Raw genomic sequence first — 20937 nt, 5'->3', positions numbered from 1 at the left:
AGTTCTAATCTATAAGTCGATGAAGCCGTCCATGCAATGCGTGGTGGCAGTGAAAAGGGCAAACAGAATGCTAGGAATGATTAAGAAGGGGATCACGAATAGATCAGAGAAGGTTATCATGCTGCTGTACTGGGCCATGGTGCGCCCTCACCTGGAGTACTTCGTCCAGCACTGGTCACCGTACATGAAGAAGGACACGGTACTACTTGAAAGGGTCCAGAGAAGAGCGACTAAAATGGTTAAGGGGCTGGAGGAGTTGCCGTACAGTGAGAGATTAGAGAAACTGGGCCTCTTCTCCCTTGAAAAGAGGAGACTGAGAGGGGACATGATCGAAACATTCAAGATACCCAAAAAGCATTCTTCACAATGCGCAACTTAAGAAAAATAAGAAAATTCTTCGACAAAGAACACTACAGGATCATTGTTCAATCCCTGGTACTAGGACTTGTGGACTACTGCAATATCCTATATCTACCATGTCCTACAAAAATGATCAAAAAACTACAGACCATTCAGAACACAGCTCTCAGACTAATCTATTCCCTCGAAAAATATGACCACATAACTAACGCCTACCTAGACTCACATTGGCTACCGATTAGAGCCAGAATCCAATTCAAACTATACTGTCTAATCTTCAAAGTACTCAACGGTACAGCACCTGCCTATCTAATCGATCGTCTAAACCGTAACCTTCCACCCAGAATAAGAAGAACACTGACACCATTCTCATACCCACCACTCAACGGCACTCATCGCAAAAAGCTTTATGATAACCTCATAGCAACACATGCAGCAAAACTCGAACCCTCCATAACCAGATTGTTAACCTCAACATCTGACTTCAAAGCATTCCGTAAAGAAATCAAAACACTACTTTTCAAAAAGCATATTCAAAACACCTAATCACTCTCCTCTTCCACGTACACCGACCAGGTTTACCCACTCCCTGGCACCATACCCTCAACCGACCAAAAAAAAAAAAAAATCATATTACCTACCAACGCCTGGAAAAGATTTGATATGTAATGTAATATAACTACTTTCATCCAATGTTACTAAGACTATACTCATTCTGTTACTATGTCTTACCCTAAATGTCATGTACCCTCCTGGAAATGTCCAGCTTCTTCTTATGTAATCCGCTTTGAACCGCAAGGTACAAGCGGAATAGAAATCACTAATGTAATGTAATGTAAGATACTAAAGGGAATAGACTTAGTAGATAAAGACAGGTTGTTCACACTCTCCAAGGTAGGGAGAACGAGAGGGCACTCTCTAAAGTTGGAAGGGGATAGATTCTGTACAAACGTAAGTAAGTTCTTCTTCACCCAGAGAGTGGTAGAAAACTGGAACGCTCTTCTGGAGTCTGTTATAGGGGAAAACACCCTCCAGGGATTCAAGACAAAGTTGGACAAGTTCCTGCTAAACTGGAACGTACGCAGGTAAAGCTGCACTCATTAAGAGCACTGGCCTTTGACCTAAGGGCCGCCGTGTGAGCGGACTGCTGGGCACGATGGACCACTAGTCTGACCCAGCAGCGGCAATTCTTGTTCTTGCAATAGTGTGGGGACAAAACAAGTGTTCTCTTCCTTGTTTCCTCAGTTCATAAGCATGAGGCCATCTTTGACCCTTCTCTTTCTCTGTACATAACCAAAAGATTGCTAAACTGTCTTTTTTAAAAAAAAATAAGATCACCAAATTTGTTCCTTTCTAAGCACACTGACAAAACCCTTTTGTGTTACGCCCCTTCCAGATTCAGAACACTAGGGCCCTGATTCTGCAAAGTGCTCCCGATTGTAGGCAGCTGCAGGCGTCCTACAGCTGTCTAATCAGCCAATCGGGAGACACTTTTTAAAAAAAAAATAAAATAAAATGCTCCCCAGGCAGGCCGCCTATATTGAAGGCGCCTCCAGGGAGCCTAGAGGCCCGCAAGCCCGCCTAAGGCTAGGCGGTAGCCTTAAGCGAACCTAGGCGGCCCTATGCGTCTCCCTAGCAGAACGGGAGACACTTACAATGTAGGCTAGCAAAATGCTAGCCTACATGGTTAGTAGATGCTATAGGAGAGGCCTTAGGCGCTTGGGCCAATTAGGCCCTAGGATCCTATGGGTTGGGCAGGGGAGGGGCAGGCCCGCCTCATTTGGATGGAGGCGGGCCTGCTGGCCGGACATGCGAGGAGCCGTCCGGTACAACTTGCTGGTAAGCCCAAGGGGGTGTTCCGGGGTGGGGGGGGTCATTAGGGAGGAGTCTGGCAGGAGGGATTGGGCACCCTCCAGCCAACAATCTTAGGGGGGGCCGGCAGGAGGGGTTGGGTACCCTCCTGTCACGATCTTCGGGAGGGCCGTTGGGGGGGTCGGCAGGAGGGGTTGGGTACTCTCCTGGCACGATCTTTGGGAGGGCCATTGGGGAGGTCGGCAGGAGGGTTTGGGTACCCTCCTGCTGTGATTGTTGGGGGGGCGGGTTCTGTCGGCAGGAAGGGTTAAGCACCTTCCTGCCGGCGATCGTCGGGGGGGCGGTTTGTCGGCAGGTAGGGTTGAGCACCTTCCTGCCGGTGATTGTCGGGGGGGGGGGGTCTGTCGGCAGAAAGGGTTGAGCACCTTCCTGCAGGCGATCTTCGGGGGGGCCGTTGGGGGGGTCCTGGGAGGGAGGCTGGGCATATTAAATCCGATTCTGTAACCGGTGTCTGCAACATGGACGTTGGTTACAGAATCAGTTTAACTTTGGGCGGGTGTAGGCCCGATTCTGTATAGGACGCCCGGGACCGGCGTCCTATACAGAATCAGGGCCTAGGTGTTCAATCCCTTCCTGCAATCCAGGAGTTGCAGAAATTCAAACACTTTTCTGAGCATGTGCTCCTCCTACCTTAGAGTTAGAGCTCCCTACTGTTTCAATTGCTGTAAGCAATCCATGCAGAAGTCTGCATCTTTTTCTTTTTTTTCGCTTAAAGTTTGTCTTTTTTAGTGGCTTGAGTGTCATGAGACCCCTTTGCAGTAGTCCTGTCAGAGGAAAGGGCGCAGACCCACATAGTTGGACTGCTGCTTCACAGAGAAACTTCAGTAGACCTGTGGAGCCAGCCTGTGTGCCACCCTTCTTGGACTCGGGATCAATTCCCCTGGGAGCTCACTTGTCCTGACCTTATCAAGGGTTTAAGCACAGGCTGTATGCGACCTAAGTATAAGTACCTCCAGGATTCAGGGTGCAGGCTGCATTTCCAGCCCCCAGTAGTATGGAGTGGTTTTGTGGGGGCGGAGGTTACAGTCGGAGTCCATCCGACTGAAAAAATGAAGATCTTCAAGTTTGGTCATTTGGAGCAGTTTCTGAGGCAGAAAATCCTTTCCTCCATTCAGCTGCAATATAACAGAGCTGACAGGCAGGCACTCCACAAACCGTAAGTATACCTCCATTATTTCCTATGGGAACCTATGGGGATGGTCTGTGGAATGCGGTAAAACTTGTTTTTCAGAGTTCCTAAGGGTAGGGTTCAGGTCTCTCCCCTCCCCAAATCACTATTTTTTATTTTCAGATTTTTATTTTTGCCACAAATTTGCTGATGGTGGCCATCTTGCATTTTTATCAATCTTTTTTCAAAGTTTAATTTCTGTCTTGAAATCTCTCGATTTTGTTAAAAAAACATTTGGGATGGACTCCTAAGACCCTAATCTGTTTAATGTGTGCATTGATTGTGCCAGATTTGCACCAGATCAGTGAATGTGTACTGTGGGAGAGAGCGGGAGCTTCGGGCTTCACCTCCTCCAGGGCTAGGGAGCAGGCCTGAGTCCGTGGTTTCGGAAAAAAAAGTCTCACCCAGAGGATGTTCTGGAGTCTGGCACCAACCGCCTGTGTTCTGAGTTAGATGCAGCAACTTTTTAAGAATTTCTTTGTTCATCATTTTATTGCTGATGTTTTGAAAGAGCTCAAATTGGAATCTCTGCCTTTCATATCAGTGTTTGGTCATGGACTGTTCTAATGTGCTGTCCTCCTTTTTTCCATCCCATCCACAGCTTCTTGGTCTGGTTATGGAACAATGGGATACCACAAAAAGCTCTTTTCGGCTCTCTAAAGTTATGTCTAAGCTTTATCCGCTGGCTCCTGATGTTCAGCAGTTATTTTAGCAACCTAAGGTGGATACCGCCGTGGCGCAGGTTATCAGGCGCACGGCCTTCTCTAGAAATGAAGTGGTGTTTGTAGACTTCATATTGAAAAAGCTTTTTGAAGTGGCTTCTTCAGGTATAAAGGCAGTGGAACAGCTTCCTTTGCAGCAGGTGCTTGTTACACGAGATTGTGCAGTGTGTCTTCTGCGGAAATGGATGCCTGTCCCCAGCTAGTGATGGTCTGTGTGGATTATGTGCTGAGATATTAGTAAGATCTCAGCTTATACGATGTCTGCACGCTGGACTTTGGATTCATCATTGGGCTAGGACATTGCCTCCAAGGCCACTTTAAGCAGCCTCTCTTTCAAAGGTCAGCTTCTTTTTCGGAAAGGGCTTGATGACCTCATGTCCAGTGTCTTTGATCACTGCCCTCCCTGTGAAGAAGTCTCATTGGACTTTGGGAGGGGACAGTAGTAATTTTCGTCCCTCCCAGATTTTGCCAGGGATCCTCAGGCTCTTTCTGCCTTCAAAGAAGGTCTGGACAGGTACCTAGAGGACAAAGGAATTGAGGGGTACAGATAGGAGTAGAGGTAAGGTTATAGGGACAGGATTAGAGGTAAATTATAAAATTAGTCAGAGACCACTGTTCAGGCAGTGGGCCTGATGGGCCGCCGCGGGAGCGGACCGCTGGGCAGGATGGACCTCTGGTCTGCCCCAGCGGAGGCAACTTCTTATGTTCTTATATTCCCAGGGATATTGTCATCATTCCAATTCCAATTCCAAATATCCTCAGGCATCCTGATCCTGGGCAGCTACTGCTCCTAAAAAGCCCCAATGGCGCAAAAGTCAGGCAGGGCTTACTCATATCAGGTGCCAGCTCTCTCTGTTTTACCGTGAGTGCATTCACCACCTTTAGATTCAGAATAGGCCTCCAATCTTTTGAGCCTTTCTTTGGAACAATGTAGATCGAGTATCTCCCCGAGCCCAAGTCATCCACTGGAACGGACTATATAGCTGCCAGATCTAGCTGCCTGTGGACCATAGCCCGCACACGCTGGTCTCTCTCTGGCTGTCCTGTGGGCAAAGCCAGGAACAAATCCAACGGAGGCTGATAAAAGTCCAATTTAAGGCTGTCTTCGAGGACTTCCAGGACCCACCGGTCCGAGGTCACCTTCTGCCATTCTGTCTGGAAGGCCGAAAGTTGCCCCCCGACCTGAGGGAGAGGTGCCATTGGCCTGGCCTCAGAACTACTTTTTAGAGGGGGGAGGACGTTTGTTGGAAGATTGTTGTCTTGCCGGACCTCTAAAGTGAGGTCTAGAAGGAACACGGAATCTTTGGCCCAAGGCCGGGGGCCCGGCCTACTGGTGAGGGCACCAGTAGGGATGAAAATTTGGCTGTCCCGAACCCCGTGTTGGGCGAGGCTTTGAGCCTAGAAGGATCTTTGGTTTACAGTCCTGCACACTGGCCAAAAGGTCATCCAGACCCTGGCTAAACAACAGCATACCTTTAAAGGGTAGTCTGCTCAGTGTGGCCTTGGAAGAAGAAATCCAGACCACTGACGAATCCAAAGCATTCGTCTAGCTGACACAAAATAAGCTCCCAGCTTAGCAAACACCTTCATCATGTCAAAGGGTGTCCGTCAAATAATTCACCCCAGAGATCAGAAAATCTAGGTCCCAGAGGACCACATCCTCAGGATCATGGCAGAGCTTGGAGTGACATGCACGGGCGACAAAGCCGGTGGCCACCGTAGCTCTCGCCCCTGCTGCTGCGGAATCGAAGAGGCACTTAAGGATGAAATCCACTTGCCTGTCCTGAACACCGTTTAGGACTACCCCTCCATCAGAGGGTAAGGAAGTACACTTAGTGACCTGCGCCACAGCTGAATCCACTTTCGGTGGAGTCAAGCATTTGGAGAACTCCAGGGCCATGGGATACAACCTTGCCATGGCCCTAGCGCATTTGAGGGGAGTCTCTGGGGACTCCCAGACTTCAGAAAGGATTCTTGCCAAATCCTCATGATCTGGAAAGGAGGCGTACAATGGATGCTGATCACTCATTATGGAACATTCCACCTGTTCTGGTTGATCTGAATTCAGGTTCAACTTTCTCAGAGACTCAGCAATAATATCCATCAAGTGGCTAGTCTTAAACAGCCTGCGTATGGCTGGGTCATCCCCAAGATCGTGGGACCCACTCTCAGCAGGATCACGAAGATCCGAGAGATTAGCCACATCAGCGGACGCTGCTGAGGAGACTTTCAACAGCAAAGGTATAGACACTGAAGCAGAAGCGATGGCGGGGACTGCCTGCCTGCTATCCTGGGTCCCTGAGAGAGAACAAAGAGACATGCTGGAATCCAGAGGTTGGGAAGAACCCATCTGCTGCGCTGGATTCTGCGTTGAAGAAACAGGCATGCCCTTTTTTAACCAGGAACGCCTGATACATCATATTAACAAATTCTGGGGGAAAATATTCTCCGGCGGCCAGAGCCGCCCTGCGTGCATCTGATTTAGAATGTTTAATGACTTATGTGACTTATCTCCGGAACTACGCTTGCATTTCGCTGAGGCGGCAATCTTACCCTTTAATGGGTCACCGGATGCGCCTGTAGTGTCGCCAGCAGAAACAGAAGTGAAGGGGGACTCTCCAGAGGCAGGAAGAGCCAAAGCCACGCCAGCCTCACCCCCCCTCATGAGCTGTGGCGCACGCGAAACACAGCTTCGAATCTGACAGCCATCCGCTGCAAACGAGGCATGAATCCATGCCATCCTGTCCTGAGAAGCCATCTGAGAAGTTTGAAGAAAAAACAAAGCTAATTACAAAAAACATACTTTTGAAAGTTTTAATGAAAATCCAAGATTGTCACCGCGGGTGCCTATTTTGCCCTAAAACAGCCCAGGAAAAACACAGGGAACCTGGGAAAATGGAGATTATGCAATTTTACAGGCATAGAGGGGGGGGGGCTAGGACATGCAGGGAAACCTCCCAAAAATCCCTTTCTAGGACCCCCCCCAAATTGCCAAACCAGCATGCACAAAGAAACTCACAGAGTCATGTGCTGCATAGAACAGAATAGCAGGCAAGCTTAAAACACAGCAAGCAAGGAGATCAATACCTCAGGAGTTGAGAAAAAGCAATGTTACTTACTGTAACAGTTGTTATCCAGGGACAGCAGGCAGCTATTCTCACTAGTGGGTGACGTCATCCAACGGAGCCTCGATGCGGACGTCTCACAAGCATACTTGCTTGTAGAAACTTTAGAAGTTTCCAGTCGTCCGCACCGCGCATGCGCGAGTGCCTTCCCGTCCGATGCACCGGGCGCGTCTCCTCAGTTCAGATAGCTAGCAGAGAAGCCAACCCAGGGGAGGCAGGTGGGACGTGAGAATAGCTGCCTGCTGTCCCTGGATAACAACTGTTACAGTAAGTAACATTGCTTTATCCCAGGACAAGCAGGCAGGTATTCTCACTAGCGGGTGACCTCCAAGCTAACCACAATGGGATGGAGGGAGAGTTGGCAACTTAGGAGAATAAATTCTGTAACACAGTTTGGCCAAACTGTCCATCCCATCTGGAGAAAGTATCCAGACAATAATGAGAAGGGAAGTTATGAACCGAGGACCAAGTGACAGCATTACAAATTTCCTCAATCGGTGTCGATCTGAGGAAAGCTACAGAAGCTGCCATCGCTCTGACCTTATGGCTGTGAGTTTTCTGTCAAGGGGCAATCCAGAAAGAGATACAAGCCGCCATTCAGTTGGAGATGGTATGCTTAAAGATAGTACGTCCCAACTTGTTCGGATCAAAGGAGATGAAAAGTTGAGGAACAGTTCTGTGTGGTTTGGTGCGTGCCAGGTAGAAAGCCAAAGCACGTTTACAGTCCAGAGTGTGAAGAGCTGATTCTCCAGGATGAGAATGAGGCTTTGGAAAAAACACTGGAAGAACAATGGATTGATTGAGATGAAATTCCGAGACCACTTTAGGAAGGAATTTAGGATGAGGGCGTAGCACCACCTTGTCATGATGGAACACTGTGAAAGGTGGATCCGCAACCAAAGCTTGAAGCTCACTATCTCGACGAGCTCACGTTCCAAGTGAGATACTTGAGATGAGCCTTGTTAAGAGGCTCAAATGGAGGTTTCATAAGCTGAGAAAGAACAACATTGAGGTCCCAAACCACTGGAGGCGGTTTGAGAGGAGGATTGACATGGAAAAGTCCTTCCATGAATCTGGAAACCACAGGATAAGCAGAGAGAGGGTTCCCTTGAAGAGGCTGATGAAAACCAGCAATTGCACTCAGATGGACTCGGATCGATGTAGACTTGAAGCCAGAATGAGATAGGTGCAAAAGATAGTCCAAAACAGAGGACAAGGAGGCATGTTGAGGCTCCTTATGCCGAGAAAAACACCAAGTAGAAAATCTAGTCGATTTTTGGGAATAGTATTGTCTAGTAGCGGGCTTCCGTGAAGCTTCCAAAACATCCCGCACAGGTTGTGAAAATTGAAGGGGAGTTACGTTGAGAGGAACCAAGCTGTCAGGCGCAGCGACTGCAGGTTGGGATGAAGCAGAGACCCCTGATGCTATGTAAGCAGAGAGGGAAATACTGGCAGAAGAAAGGGCTCCCTGCTGCTGAGTTGAAGTAGAAGGAAGAACCAAGGTTGTCTGGGCCACCGAGGAGCAATCAGAATCATGGTGGCATGATCCGACTTGAGCTTGACTAGAATCTTTTGAATGAGAGGAAACGGAGGAAACACATCTCGCCGAGATGGATGGGTGAGAGGACACGGAGTGACAAAGACGAAGCAGAGCATCCAGGCGTTGCGGAGGCAGGAACGCCCTGAGTTGAGTCGTATCCAGAACAGCTCCGATGAAGGGAAGAGTCTGGGAGGGTTGCAGATGGGATTTTGGAAAGTTGATCTCAAACCCCAGACTCTGCAGGAACCAGATTGTCCTCTGTGTCGCCTGGACGACACCCTGAGATATGGAATCCTGGATGAGCCAGTTGTCGCGGTAGGGAAACACCTGAAGACCATGGTTCCAGAGTGCTGCGGCCACTACAACCAGGCACTTGGTGAAGACTCTGGGTGACGAGGCCAGGCCGAAAGGAAGCACTCGGTATTGAAGATGAAGATGTCCCACCCGAAATCTGAGGAATTGACGGGAGGCCGGATGAATGGGAATGTGAGTGTAGGCCTCCTTGAGATCCAGAGAACATAACCAGTCGTTCTGCTCGAGGAGGGGATAGAGAGAAGCTAGGGTTAACATTCGAAACTTCTCTTTGACCAGAAACTTGTTGAGCATCCTGAGGTCCAAAATAGGACACAGATCGCCCGTCTTCTTCGGAACAAGGAAGTACCTGGAGTAAAAACCCTTGTTCTGTTGGTCCAAAGGGACTGGCTCGACGGCTCGGAGCCGGAGCAAAGCTTCTTGAAGAAGAAGGGCAGTCTGGGTTAAGTTGGAAGGATATTCTCTAGGAGGTTGTTCCGGAGGAACTTGATGGAACTGAAGAGAGTATCCCTCCCTTACGATGGAAAGGACCCAGAGATCGGTGGTAACAGCCGTCCATCGATGGTAAAAATGATGTAGACGACCCCCCTATGGGAAAAAGAGGGAAGGGCAGAACGGTGGAAGTTATGCTCTCTACGAGACAGTCAAAAAGGCTGAGGAACCTTGGGGACGGTAGAAGGCTGAGGCTTCTGCTGGTGCTGTCTCTTAACAGGCTGACGGATGGTAGGCGCCTGTTTCGGTGGATAACGCCGCTGACAGATCAAAGGCGGGCGTGAGGAATGAGTAGGAGCAGGCTTGGGCTTCGGACGTAGAATGGACTGGAATGATATCTCATGGTCCGACAGCTTCTTGGTGGCCGCCTCGACGGACTTGTCAAAGAGATCGGCTCCCGCACACGAGACGTTGGCAAGCCGGCCCTGGAGATTCCAGTCCATATCAATGGATCGCAGCCACGCCAGGCGTCGCATGGCCACCGAACAAGCGGCAGCCCTCGCAGTGAGTTCAAAGGCTTCGTAAGACGACTGCATCATCTGCAGGCGACGTTGGGACAACGAGGCCAGAACCTCCTGGTCTTCGAAGCGAGCCTGAGAGTCCACATAGGGCAGAAATTTCTGCAGGATTGAGAGAAAAAACTCGAAGTAGGTGCGAAATGAAAACTATAGTTGAGGACCCATCGAGTGCTGGTAGATGCGCCTACCAAATCTGTCCATGGTCTTGCCCTCCCGGCCAGGTGGAACGGTCGCATAGACCTGGGAGGGGTGAGACCGCTTCAAGGAGGACTCAGCCAAGAGCGACTGATGAAAAAGCTGGACACCATCGAAGCCCTTATGGTGCACCGTGCGGTACCTGGCATCCAACTTCCCGGGCACAGCCGGAATGGCGTAAGGTGTCTCAAAACATCTCATGAAGGTCTGGTCGAGGAGCTTATGCAGAGGAAGCTTGAGAGACTCAGCAGGAGGTTGAGGGAGATGCATCGTCTCCAGATACTCCTTGGAGAACTTGGAACCCGAGTCCAGGTTAATGTCCAGATCAACAACCATCTGCCGAAGGAAAGAGGAGAATGACAGCTGGTCAGCCAGCGCAGGGCCTCGAGAAGGACTCGAAGAAGTCGAGGCCTCAGGCTCCACCGAGACTGGGGATCGGCAGGGGGAGAAATATCCCACTGTGTCCTCGAGCTCCGGCAGAGGAGGCGAGGACGAATCCAGCGGAGAATACTGCTTGCGACGAGGCGAGGCATGCTTCGAGGAATGCCTCGATGAACGCCTCGAACGATGACCAGAACTGGAAGCAGACCTCGACCGTCGAGGCGCGTCCAGCGAGTGGATAGGACTGGAAGCGGGGGATCGAAGCAGAGATGGTTGGACAGAAGCACCTCGAGGCACCCGCCAAGCCTCGAGGCTCGACATCGAGGGCAACGGGTCTGGTTGAGGCCCTCGCAAAGACTCTGCTCCTTGCATCGAGGGAAACGGATCCAACGGAGGCACTCGCAAAGACTCTGCTCTTTGCATCGAGTGAATCGGTTCCAAGAGAGGCATGGGCAAAGATTCTGCTCCTTGCAATGCATGCTTTGATGCCAGACCAGACACTCGCAGAGACTCTGCTCCCTGCAGCGAGAGTGTACATCGAGGGGGCACCGGAGGCAGCTCGACCTTGCGGGAGGCCTCCGCTTGCCCAGGCTGGATTTGGGAGAGAAGCTTCGGCCCCATAGTAGTGAAGAGCTCGATGAAATGCTTCTCCATCAAGGTCTGGAACGAAGCCGGCAAGGAGGGATCCGCATCTGCAATGGGACCTCCTGCATGGACTTCGCGGTCCCTGGCGCCGAGGTGCTTGGACTTAGAAGTCTTGGCCACCTTGAGCACCACCGGGGGAATGGACTGCTGAGCTACCTGACCTGAAGAGACAGAGGAAGGCACCGCAGCAGGCGTCGGAGTCGAAGCCGGCACAAACGAAGCAGGCTTGAGGAGACTCGAGGCCGCAGAGGTGGAAGCCGGAAGAGTCGAGGCGGAAGTCGAAGGCGAGGTGCTCTTCGATGAGGACTGCTCCATTGACGCCTCCATGCTGAACAGTGACTCCCACAGAAGCAGCGATGCTTGAAAGCACGTGCAGTAAGTGTGGAGCAAGGCCGGCACGATTTCGGAAGGTGTTGAGGCCCGAGACACTGCAGAGAGCGTCGATGAGGGTCTGGCAGCGAAATCACGCGCTGGCACTTGACACATTTTTTTTTTTAAACCAGTAATAGGCCGGGACATAGGCTGAAAAAGCTCCGCCGCAAGATCAAAGCCGCGGGGCCACAGCCACGAGGCCTGCTCAGTTGAACCGACGGAAGAAATTTAAATTTTTTTTTTTTTTTGAAAAACAATAAAATACGATGAAAAATCAACGATTATGAGTGAAATAACCCAAAACCGCGGATCTAGAAGGCACAAGTGAAGGAACTTCGCGCAGAGAGTCGAAGACGGACTTCTCTGCTCCGCGGAAAAGTAAGAACTGAGGAGACGTGCCCGGTGCATCGGGCGGGAAGGCACTCGCGCATGCATGGAGCGGGCAACTGGAAACTTCTAAAGTTTCTACAAGCAAGTATGCTTGTGAGACGTCCGCATCGGGGCTCCATTGGATGACGTCACCCACTAGTGAGAATACCTGCCGCTTGTCCTGGGATAACTGGATTTCAGGTCTTCTGACCACCTCTCAGCACAATCAGGGAAGATACGCAGTCCACTCCAGTTCCGATCTTAGTCGCGCCTCCATGGAACCGCACAGTCTGCACTCAACCCCTTAGCGGATGAACCCAGGGTGAGATAGCTCCTGATCCCAGAGCCTGAACTGACCTGCAGGCTGTCCAGAGGGTTTACTGCAGCGGCAGGGAACTCCCCGGATGCAATTTTAGACAGAAAAGTCTGCGATCTCCAACCGAAGGATGTCTCCACAGGGTGAATCTGCAGCATTAGGGCAAGACTCGCGCTAATTATCAAATTAAGAGACTAGAATATAGCAAAATAAATACACGAGCAGAAGAGATGAGTCCCCCACAGCAAGGCTGTAGGAAACAAAACTGATCTTGAAGGGGAGTGTCCCAGGAGATATCTACAGGAGGGGTTAGACTTTGTTTTGAGTTCCCTACAGTTCAGGGCTGGAAGGGATTGAACAAGAATGCTGTATTTGGTGTATGCCACAAATATATAGAGCCTCCTGATTATAAAAGAATGTTAGACTCCTGTCCTCCATATTCCGCGGGGATACGGAAAAGTTAATTTCTCATGAACAGCAGGTTGTGCCCCTGAAGAAAGATACGAAACAGGGTACTCTGTATGCAATCAGCCAAGGCACCCCCTCTAAGGAAACATTTTAACTCTTGCGGACACGCAAAGATAAGTTTCTGTCTATATTTATTTGTTGAACTATGGTGGAAACTTTCTTTCATAAGGACCTAAGGGTCTTAGCGATTTTACATTGAAGATTTTTTGCATATAGCACTTTTGAAACATATTTTATTAAAATAAAACACTAAATAATAAGACTGAATTTTAAAATATTCATATATTGGGTGATGGTATGTGATGTTTGTGGGCAAACCCTGTAGTGCGTAGGGTGCACATTTATTGTGGATATACCCAGGTGATATACCGCCAGCCATGGCGGTAACAGCTCCAACGCTCATAGAATTCCTTCAAGCGTCGGAGCTGTTACCGCTGTGGCTAGCGCTAAAAACTGCACTACAGTTTTGTAAAACGGGGAGGGGGCAGGAGATAGGACTGACTTTTATGTTGTCCTATATATGCAGTTAATCTGGCCAGTTAAGTGCTGAATATTAGCACTTAACTGGTCAAATACAGAAACCATCCCAGGAACACCTTTTAAGTTTGGCTTAACAGACTAGTCATTTTCAGCAGTTTCTGGCCAATTAAATTTCTTGAATATCAATCCCAAAATATATTTTTCTATAATATGTGCATTCTTTACATGTGCAGCAACAACAACAAAAGAGGGGGAAAAATATAAAAAATTTTGGCTATTCAGCCCTACTAGAACTTCTGCTGTTGTCTGTTGATGAGAGTGCAGGGCAATATGTTATGGGAGAGTTTTTTTGGGGGGAGGAGGAATTATATACCAGGGTACTGTGCATGGTTGGGATTTTTTTTTGTTGTTTTGAGGGGGGTAGCATGCCAGTGAGAGAGTAGGGGATTATGTATGTGACTGTGTAATTATTTTTTTTTTGTAGGGGGATGAATCAGTGAGAGAGCAAGATGGTGTGTATTTGTGCGCGCAGCTGTGTATTGTTTTGGCTTTGTGTGTGTGAGACTGTTTATTGTTTTGTGTGTGTGTGACTGTGTATTGTTTAGATGTATCCAAGTGCCAACGAGTGAAGCAGTGTGTGTGTGTGTGTTTGTGTAAGGCGGGGTGGGAGAGGCTCTTTTCGCTGGGCTGGGTGTGAGTGATTCAGAAACTCTTCGCCGGGCCCGGGCTCTGACACAGCAGCGGCACCAGCCGCCGGGGAGGGGCGCAACAAGATGGCGGGTAGGTAGAGTCGAGATGGGCTGCAGGGCCTCTGGGGCAGGGCGAGCGGCGGCCGTGTTTCACTTTATTCCGTTGCTGTGAGGCCGCGTCCCGGTGTGTGTGATGTGTTGCGGCGCTCTGTTTACAGGCCTCGGGTGTGTATGATGTGGTACGGCGCCGTGTGACAGGCCCGGTCTTATGTGTGTGTCTGAGTTAACTGGCGCCGTTTCCAGGACTCGTTCGCTCTTTCTCTCACGAGTCTCTCTTCTCTTCACAGATGCGGCGCTCCTGCTCCAGGACGAGTTGCCGGAGGAGGCGGATGCGTGTAAGTGGCTCTTCGTTTCTCCGTCGGGGCCTGCAGGCGTGGCCCAGGGCGCCGGCCCCGCCGATGGAAGCCGCCTCTCTTCCTCCGTCTCACGGCCTGGTCCTTTGCAACCCTGTTAAGGAGAGGCGGCGGCGAGGGCACTCTGAGGCCACGGGAAACCCAGGGAGTCATAATGACACTGAAACCTAATAGGGAAATAGTTGAAAGGATCTCCTTCTTTTGGCCCCCTCCTCCTCCTCCCTCTTAAAGAAAGGGGTGGCTGCTTGTTCGCGGCGCACGCTTTGAGCTGTTTTGTGGAGAAACTGGAGGTTTTAAGTTGCAGCTTGCATGCTCTCTATCCCCCCCACCGCCGCGCCTGTATTTTTCTGACTCTTTAAACTCTGTGCTCTGCTGGTGAGTTAGGGGTGCCTTTTTTTTTTTTTGTTGTTGCAAGAGTATACTTGTAAGTTTCTCAAGGATTCGCGTAAAAGAAAACACAAGAGAGGCTGACGGATTTTGTAGTTCGCCCACCAAGCTGGTGATATACTTCGCCTTACTAAGCTTTTTCTGTAGGAGTAAGTTGGAGGGTCGTAAAGGAGAATGAATGCTTCGCTTTAGGGGAGGGAATTGTATTTGATTTGTCTTCTGTTTGGTTAGATTTCACAGACGTGTGTTATTTTGATGGTGACTTGTAACTTCCATTTATTTTAAGCAAAAGATTCGTTATTGTAATGGAGTAGTTATGGAACGTGTATGTTCAAAAGTAGAAGTAGTAGCACTATCAGGCGATTTTTAGGAACCAGAAAGGCATAATGAACTTCAGTCTTTACAGTAAGTGCTGCAAGAAAGTCTAGGTTGTAGGACAGGCAAGTACAGTAATGCAAATTGATTTTTTTTTTAAATCGATGTACACAAATACATTGCAAATATTCCTTGTGGAAATCCTGAATCTATGAATCAGGGATATTTCTTCTTGCTGGTCCATTTCTCCCCTGTGGTGCTTAATATATTTCATCACTCTCCATGGTGCTTCTTGTCCTTTTCCTACTTCTCTCTAGTCTATATCAACATTTTTCCTAGTTTAAAAATCCAAAAACATTACTGGGAGACTGGCAACATAGGGGTAGCATGAGACTCCATGGCTCTATAGCTCTTCACCTTTCTTTCTTGTGCTCCTTGTCCAGTAAGAGGTGGGGGTGGGGAAGAAACAGCTGCAGAGCTCAAGTTTTCTTTACTCTGCTGACTTCATGTCTTTAGCAGCCTGGTGGAGAAAGGAAGTATCCTGTGGCTGTGGTAGAGAGCTTGGCTTTGACTACTAACCATAGTCACTTCTCCTCATTTTCCTACAGTAAGGCGATATGCTGATAAGATACAAGGGACTGTTAAAAAGTTCTTAACCCAACCAACAAAGTTGGGGCAGCCTCCATTGAGGGCTATACACTTAGTCATTTTCCACTTTTTTCATTCTGTTATTTTTTGGCGGAATGAAAAAAGTAGAAAATCCCTGGACTAAGTGTATAGCCCTCAATGGAGACTGCCCCAGTTTTGTTGATTAGGCTGAGACAGCTTTACTTCCAGATTGGTGCACCAATCTTGTAGTTTTTGGTACTAGACCAGTTTCTGGCTCTTGGCCAGAGAAAATATTTTTTTCTTACTTTATTTTTCACTTTTTTTGTATTTCTTTTATTTTGCAAAATTGGTTGGCTTTCTGATTTTCTGTTTTGGGGTTTTTTTTTCCAAGTTTAGCATGTCTCTACCACGGCTTTGTAAAAGTCAGTGTAAGTTACATTGATCAGCTCTACAAAGTAATATTCCTTCTGTGATTTTTTAAATCATCGAAAATTTATTATCCAGGAAAAAAACTTAAGATCTCAATATAAACATTTGTTAGACGCCCTACAGTTCAACAGGTTCATCTAGATTAGAGTAATTGTTCTTAACCAGTATGTCACCAGAAATTTGACACTAAACTTATGCTTTCCTTATCAACCATATATGCATGTCAGGTTGGGGGGAGTTGATAACTTAGAAGTCAGGTACTTGAAATCTCCTTAACTTGTTAGTCCTTGTGTCACAACAGAAGAAAGTTGAGAACTGCTGATCTTTTCTAGAGAGAGGTCGTGGCAGGTTTTTTTGTTGTTGTTGCTGGTCCAATTATGTGGAATGATCTTCTGTGTTATCTTAGACAATTATCATCATTCCTTCAATTTAGGTAACAGATGAAAATGTATTTATTTCAGAAGGCATTCTGTTGAAGAACTTAAGGCTAGTATTTTAAAAAAATTATTATTGTACAATCCCACATTATTCCGGGACCAGTGAGTTATTTCACTCTACTTGCCAGGACTCTGTAGGAAGCCTCAAAATTTCAGAGACTTAAACCCCTTCCCTTCATACCTCATCACTGTGCCAGTGCCTCAGTACCTCAGTCATTCTTCCTACAAGCCAGGCTGTAAAAGCTGATCTTTTCTGCTCGTGTTTAATTTTGCGTTTTTAGTAGTTTGTGTTCGTTGTTTTTGCCTTCGTGCTTTGTAGGTTCTCAGCAGGGACATCCTTGACTGCGGGAGATCACGGACCTTTGGAGAATGTCTGCTTCTAGGGGGTTCCCTGCTTATCAGACAGCCTCTTGAACAGCCTGCACATCAGAACTTGGCTCAGGGACTGTTCCCTTGGGAGCTAGCTCACCCCAGGTTCGTCCGCTAGTGGGCAGAGTACAGGCTGAGTGGTTCCGTGGAGGTACGCCCCTGGATCGGAGCCAGACTGTGTTCCTCTACCAGGCCTCTACACAGCGTGTCCGAGGGTGGCGGAGGTCTCCGGCTGTGGTGAGGCAGTCAAAAGATTTGAAATCCAGATTTCCAGTTCACTGAGGCAAAGGATCTCCCTGTGAGCTGTTTTCAGCTCTATCTGCAGGGTCTCTCATTCAGCACATGTCACATTGGGTACAGACTGACAGCCTGAATCAGTGATTAGGGGGGGTGTCTTAATAAGGAGGTCTCCCTGTTTGTCCTACTCCTCCCCACCTCTAAAATTCCCAAATCGTTGTTTTTTATAGGATTCCTGTGATTTTCCCGGTTCAAAATCGGCACCCGTAGTGGCCATCTTAGATTTTTCCCAATTGGAATGTAAACACATTTTTCATACTTCTAAGCTACCTACCATCGATTCCTCGGGTTCTTGAGTTTCTGCAGGATGGCATGAAGAAGGGGCTAGTGGTAGCTTTGCTCCGAGTACAGATTTCCGGTCTTTTGTGTAAGGACCTTCCTTCTCTGAAGGGCTCATTGGCAGCCCATCCGGATGTATTTCGTTTTCTGCAGGGCACTCTGCGTCCCTTACGTCTTTCATGTCTAACCTGGAATCTTAATCTGGTTCTTTGCTCTCTGACTTGTCTGCTGTTTGAGTCTCTGGAGCAGGCGTGTCTGATGGATCTCACGATCAAGAGGCCCAAAGGAGCTCGGAGCTACAGGCTCTTTCATGCAGGGGATCCCCTTCTGCGTATTACGGATTCCGTTGTGATGCTGCATACTGTTTCTCCTTTTCTTCCAAAAGTGGTTTCTGCTTTCCATGTGACTCGGAAAGCCCGGCTTCCTACTTTTTGCTTCCTCTGGTTCAAGGGAGTAGGACCAGGTGTTGTGGTCTTTGGATGTGCGCAGAATTTGTTGCGATATCTGGAGGTCATTTACCTTGACTTCCAAAAAGCTTTCAACAAGGTACCACACGAAAGACTGCTAAGGAAGTTATGGAACCACGGGGTGCAAGGGGAGGTCCACCGATGGATCAAAAACTGGCTGGCGGACAGGAAACAGAGGGTTGGAGTAAAGGGCCATTACTCAGACTGGCAATGGGTCACGAGCGGAGTTCTGCAAGGGTCAGTGCTGGGACCGCTCCTGTTCAATATATTTATTAACGACCTGGAGGCGGGAACAAAATGTGAGGTTATCAAATTTGTGGACGACACCAAACTATACAGCAGGGTTGAAAACACGGAGGACTGCAAAGACCTCCAAAAAGATCTGACAGCGCTGGAAGAGTGGGCCAAAAAGTGGCCAATGAGCTTCAACATAGGGAAATGCAAGGTCATGCATGTAGGGAAAAAGAACCCGATGTTCACCTACAAAATGGGGGTATCACCGCTAGGGGTGAGTAACCTTGAAAGAGACCTGGGAGTGATGGTAGACACATCATTGAAGGCATCGGCGCAGTGCGCCACAGCCTCAAGGAAGGCAAATAAAATGTTGGGCATCATTAAGAAGGGTATCATGTCCAGGACGAAGGAAGTCATCCTGCCACTGTACCGTGCAATGGTGCGCCCGCACCTGGAGTACTGTGTCCAGTACTGGTCGCCGTACCTCAAAAAGGACATGGTGGTACTTGAGAGAGTCCAGAGAAGAGCAACTAAGCTAATAAAGGGTATGGAGGACCTCTCATATACTGACAGACTGAAGAAGCTGGGGCTTTTCTCCCTGGAAAAGCAGAGACGTAGAGGGGACATGATAGAAACCTTCAAGATCATGAAGGGCATAGAAAGAGTGGACAGGAACAGATTTTTTAAGTTATGGGGAACCACAAGTACAAGGGGGCACTCAGAGAAATTGAAAGGGGGAAGGTTTAGAACAAACGCCAGAAAGTTCTTTTTCACCCAGAGGGTGGTGGATACATGGAACGCGCTACCGGAGGATGTGATAAGCAGGAGCACGCTGTAGGGCTTCAAAGAAGGTTTGGATAGGTACCTGGAGATCAAAGGGATTGAGGGGTACAGGTCATAGGGATAGGATTAGAGGACTAGAGGCAGTTACGAAATTAGTCAGGGACACTGTTCAGGCAATTAGGCCTGATGGGCCGCCGCGGATGCGGACCGCTGGGCAAGATGGACCTCTGGTCTGCCTCAGCGGAGGCAACTTCTTATGTTCTTATATTCTTATGTCACCAATGGGTTTTGCCTTTCTGACCACCTCTTTGTACTGGCGGGTCCTGCCTACAAAGGTTGGCCAATTTCTAAGGCTATCATTGCTAGGTGGATTTGCATGGCCATTCTGCACCTCCCCCACTCCACCCCCGCAGTGCAGGCTCTTTCAACCAGAGTTGTTTCATCCCCCATGGGCAGAGTCATCGGCTGTTTCTCTAGATGAGATTTGCAGGGCTGCTACCTGGTCCTCCTTACATACATTCACCAAGTTCTACAGGATTAATGTGGCAGCCAAGCAGGGTGCTGCTTTTGGTGCCTCTGTTCTGGCAGTGGGCTCATCAATCCCACCCTGAATTTTCAGGCCTGCTCTGTTATGTCCCACTGGTCTCAGAATAAAGTGGGATTGTTCAAAAATGAAAGATTAGGTTCTTACCTTTGCTAATCTTCTTTCTTGTAAATCCACACTTTATTCTTGGAACCCGCCCTATTCTTTGATCTGCTTTTACAAGTACTGGTAAGCTGGATTTCTGACCAGCCTATATAAGAGTGCCATCAGAATGGGTTTAGCACTTAGTTTGGGAGGGTCCCTGTTTCAGGTGCTCCCTTCTGACAGTGCAGGCTCTGTCTCCCTATAGCACTGTTTTGTCATTCAGGTTTATAATGTTTCCCAACCTGTTCTCTCGTTTTGCATTGTTGCTGTTTGCATTTGTTGATATGAGCATAATTGATTAACTTGTCGGGGAGTTCTCCCTGTTCCCCTATCTCTTGTTCTCTACAGATGTTCTTGGCTGCTTTTTGACTGATTGAGGTACTGAGGCACTGTCATAGTGATGAGGTATGAGGAGGAGGGGTTTAAGTCTCTGAAATTTTGAGGCTTCCTACAAAGTCCTAGTGGGTAGAGGAAAATAACCCACTGGCCTTGAAATAAAGTGTGGATTTACAAGAAAGAAGATTAGCAATGGTAAGAACCTAATCTTTCGCTGTATGCTGTTAGGTTGTATTTTGTTTTATGTATTGTATTTATTTTGTTTTATTGGTTTAATTGGAATTGTAGAAACCTGGTGGACAGAGGAAAATCAATGGGATGTAGCGCTGCCGGGGTACAAGCTCTATAGGAGGGACAGGACCCACAAAAAGGGGGGAGGCATAGCACTATATATAAAGGACACTATCCACTCAGTCGGGATGGATATGGCAACGAAGGCAGAGGGGCTGGAATCGCTATGGGTCAAATTACCGGGAAACAAGGACGCGGGCACAAAACTGGGGCTGTACTATCGACCACCTGGTGCGCCAGAGGGAGTCGGACACGACTTGGAAGAGGAATTGAGACAGGAGTGCAGGACTGGAAGTGTAACAGTGATGGGGGACTTCAACTACCCAGGGATAGACTGGAGTACGGGTCACTCCAACTGCACTAGGGAGACAGGATTTGTAGAAGCTGTGAAGGACTGCTTTATGGAGCAACTAGTCAAAGAACCGACGCGAGGGGGTACTACTCTTGACCTCATCCTAAACGGATTAGGGGGGCCTGCAAGAGGGGCAGAAGTGGGAGGACCACTAGGCAATAGTGACCACAACACGATCAGATTCACATTAGAAAGAGGGACACCCATAGTTAGGAGGACCGCAACAA

At 48.5% G+C, this 20937-nt stretch overlaps 1 protein-coding gene across 7 annotated transcripts in view; it reads left to right on the top strand.

The window, feature by feature from the left end:
* Positions 1-20937, top strand: part of PPP4R1 (protein phosphatase 4 regulatory subunit 1) — a 354086-nt gene that overhangs the window by 30105 nt on the left and 303044 nt on the right. For 2 of the 7 annotated variants that reach the window (XM_033934064.1, XM_033934063.1), the window contains exon 2: positions 14372-14419. In XM_033934064.1, coding sequence (XP_033789955.1) covers positions 14372-14419 — 48 coding nt within the window. Of the gene's footprint in view, positions 1-13755; positions 13787-13973; positions 14116-14154; positions 14264-14371; positions 14420-14556; positions 14813-20937 lie in introns of those variants that run through there. The other 5 variants (XM_033934068.1, XM_033934065.1, XM_033934067.1 and 2 more) reach the window with 5 other exon arrangements.

The sequence above is a fragment of the Geotrypetes seraphini genome, chromosome 2 (genome assembly GCF_902459505.1).
Source record: "Geotrypetes seraphini chromosome 2, aGeoSer1.1, whole genome shotgun sequence".
Classification (NCBI taxonomy): Eukaryota; Metazoa; Chordata; class Amphibia; order Gymnophiona; family Dermophiidae; genus Geotrypetes; species Geotrypetes seraphini.
Note: the sequence above shows the minus strand (reverse complement) of the source record. Positions and strands in the feature narration are given on the sequence as shown.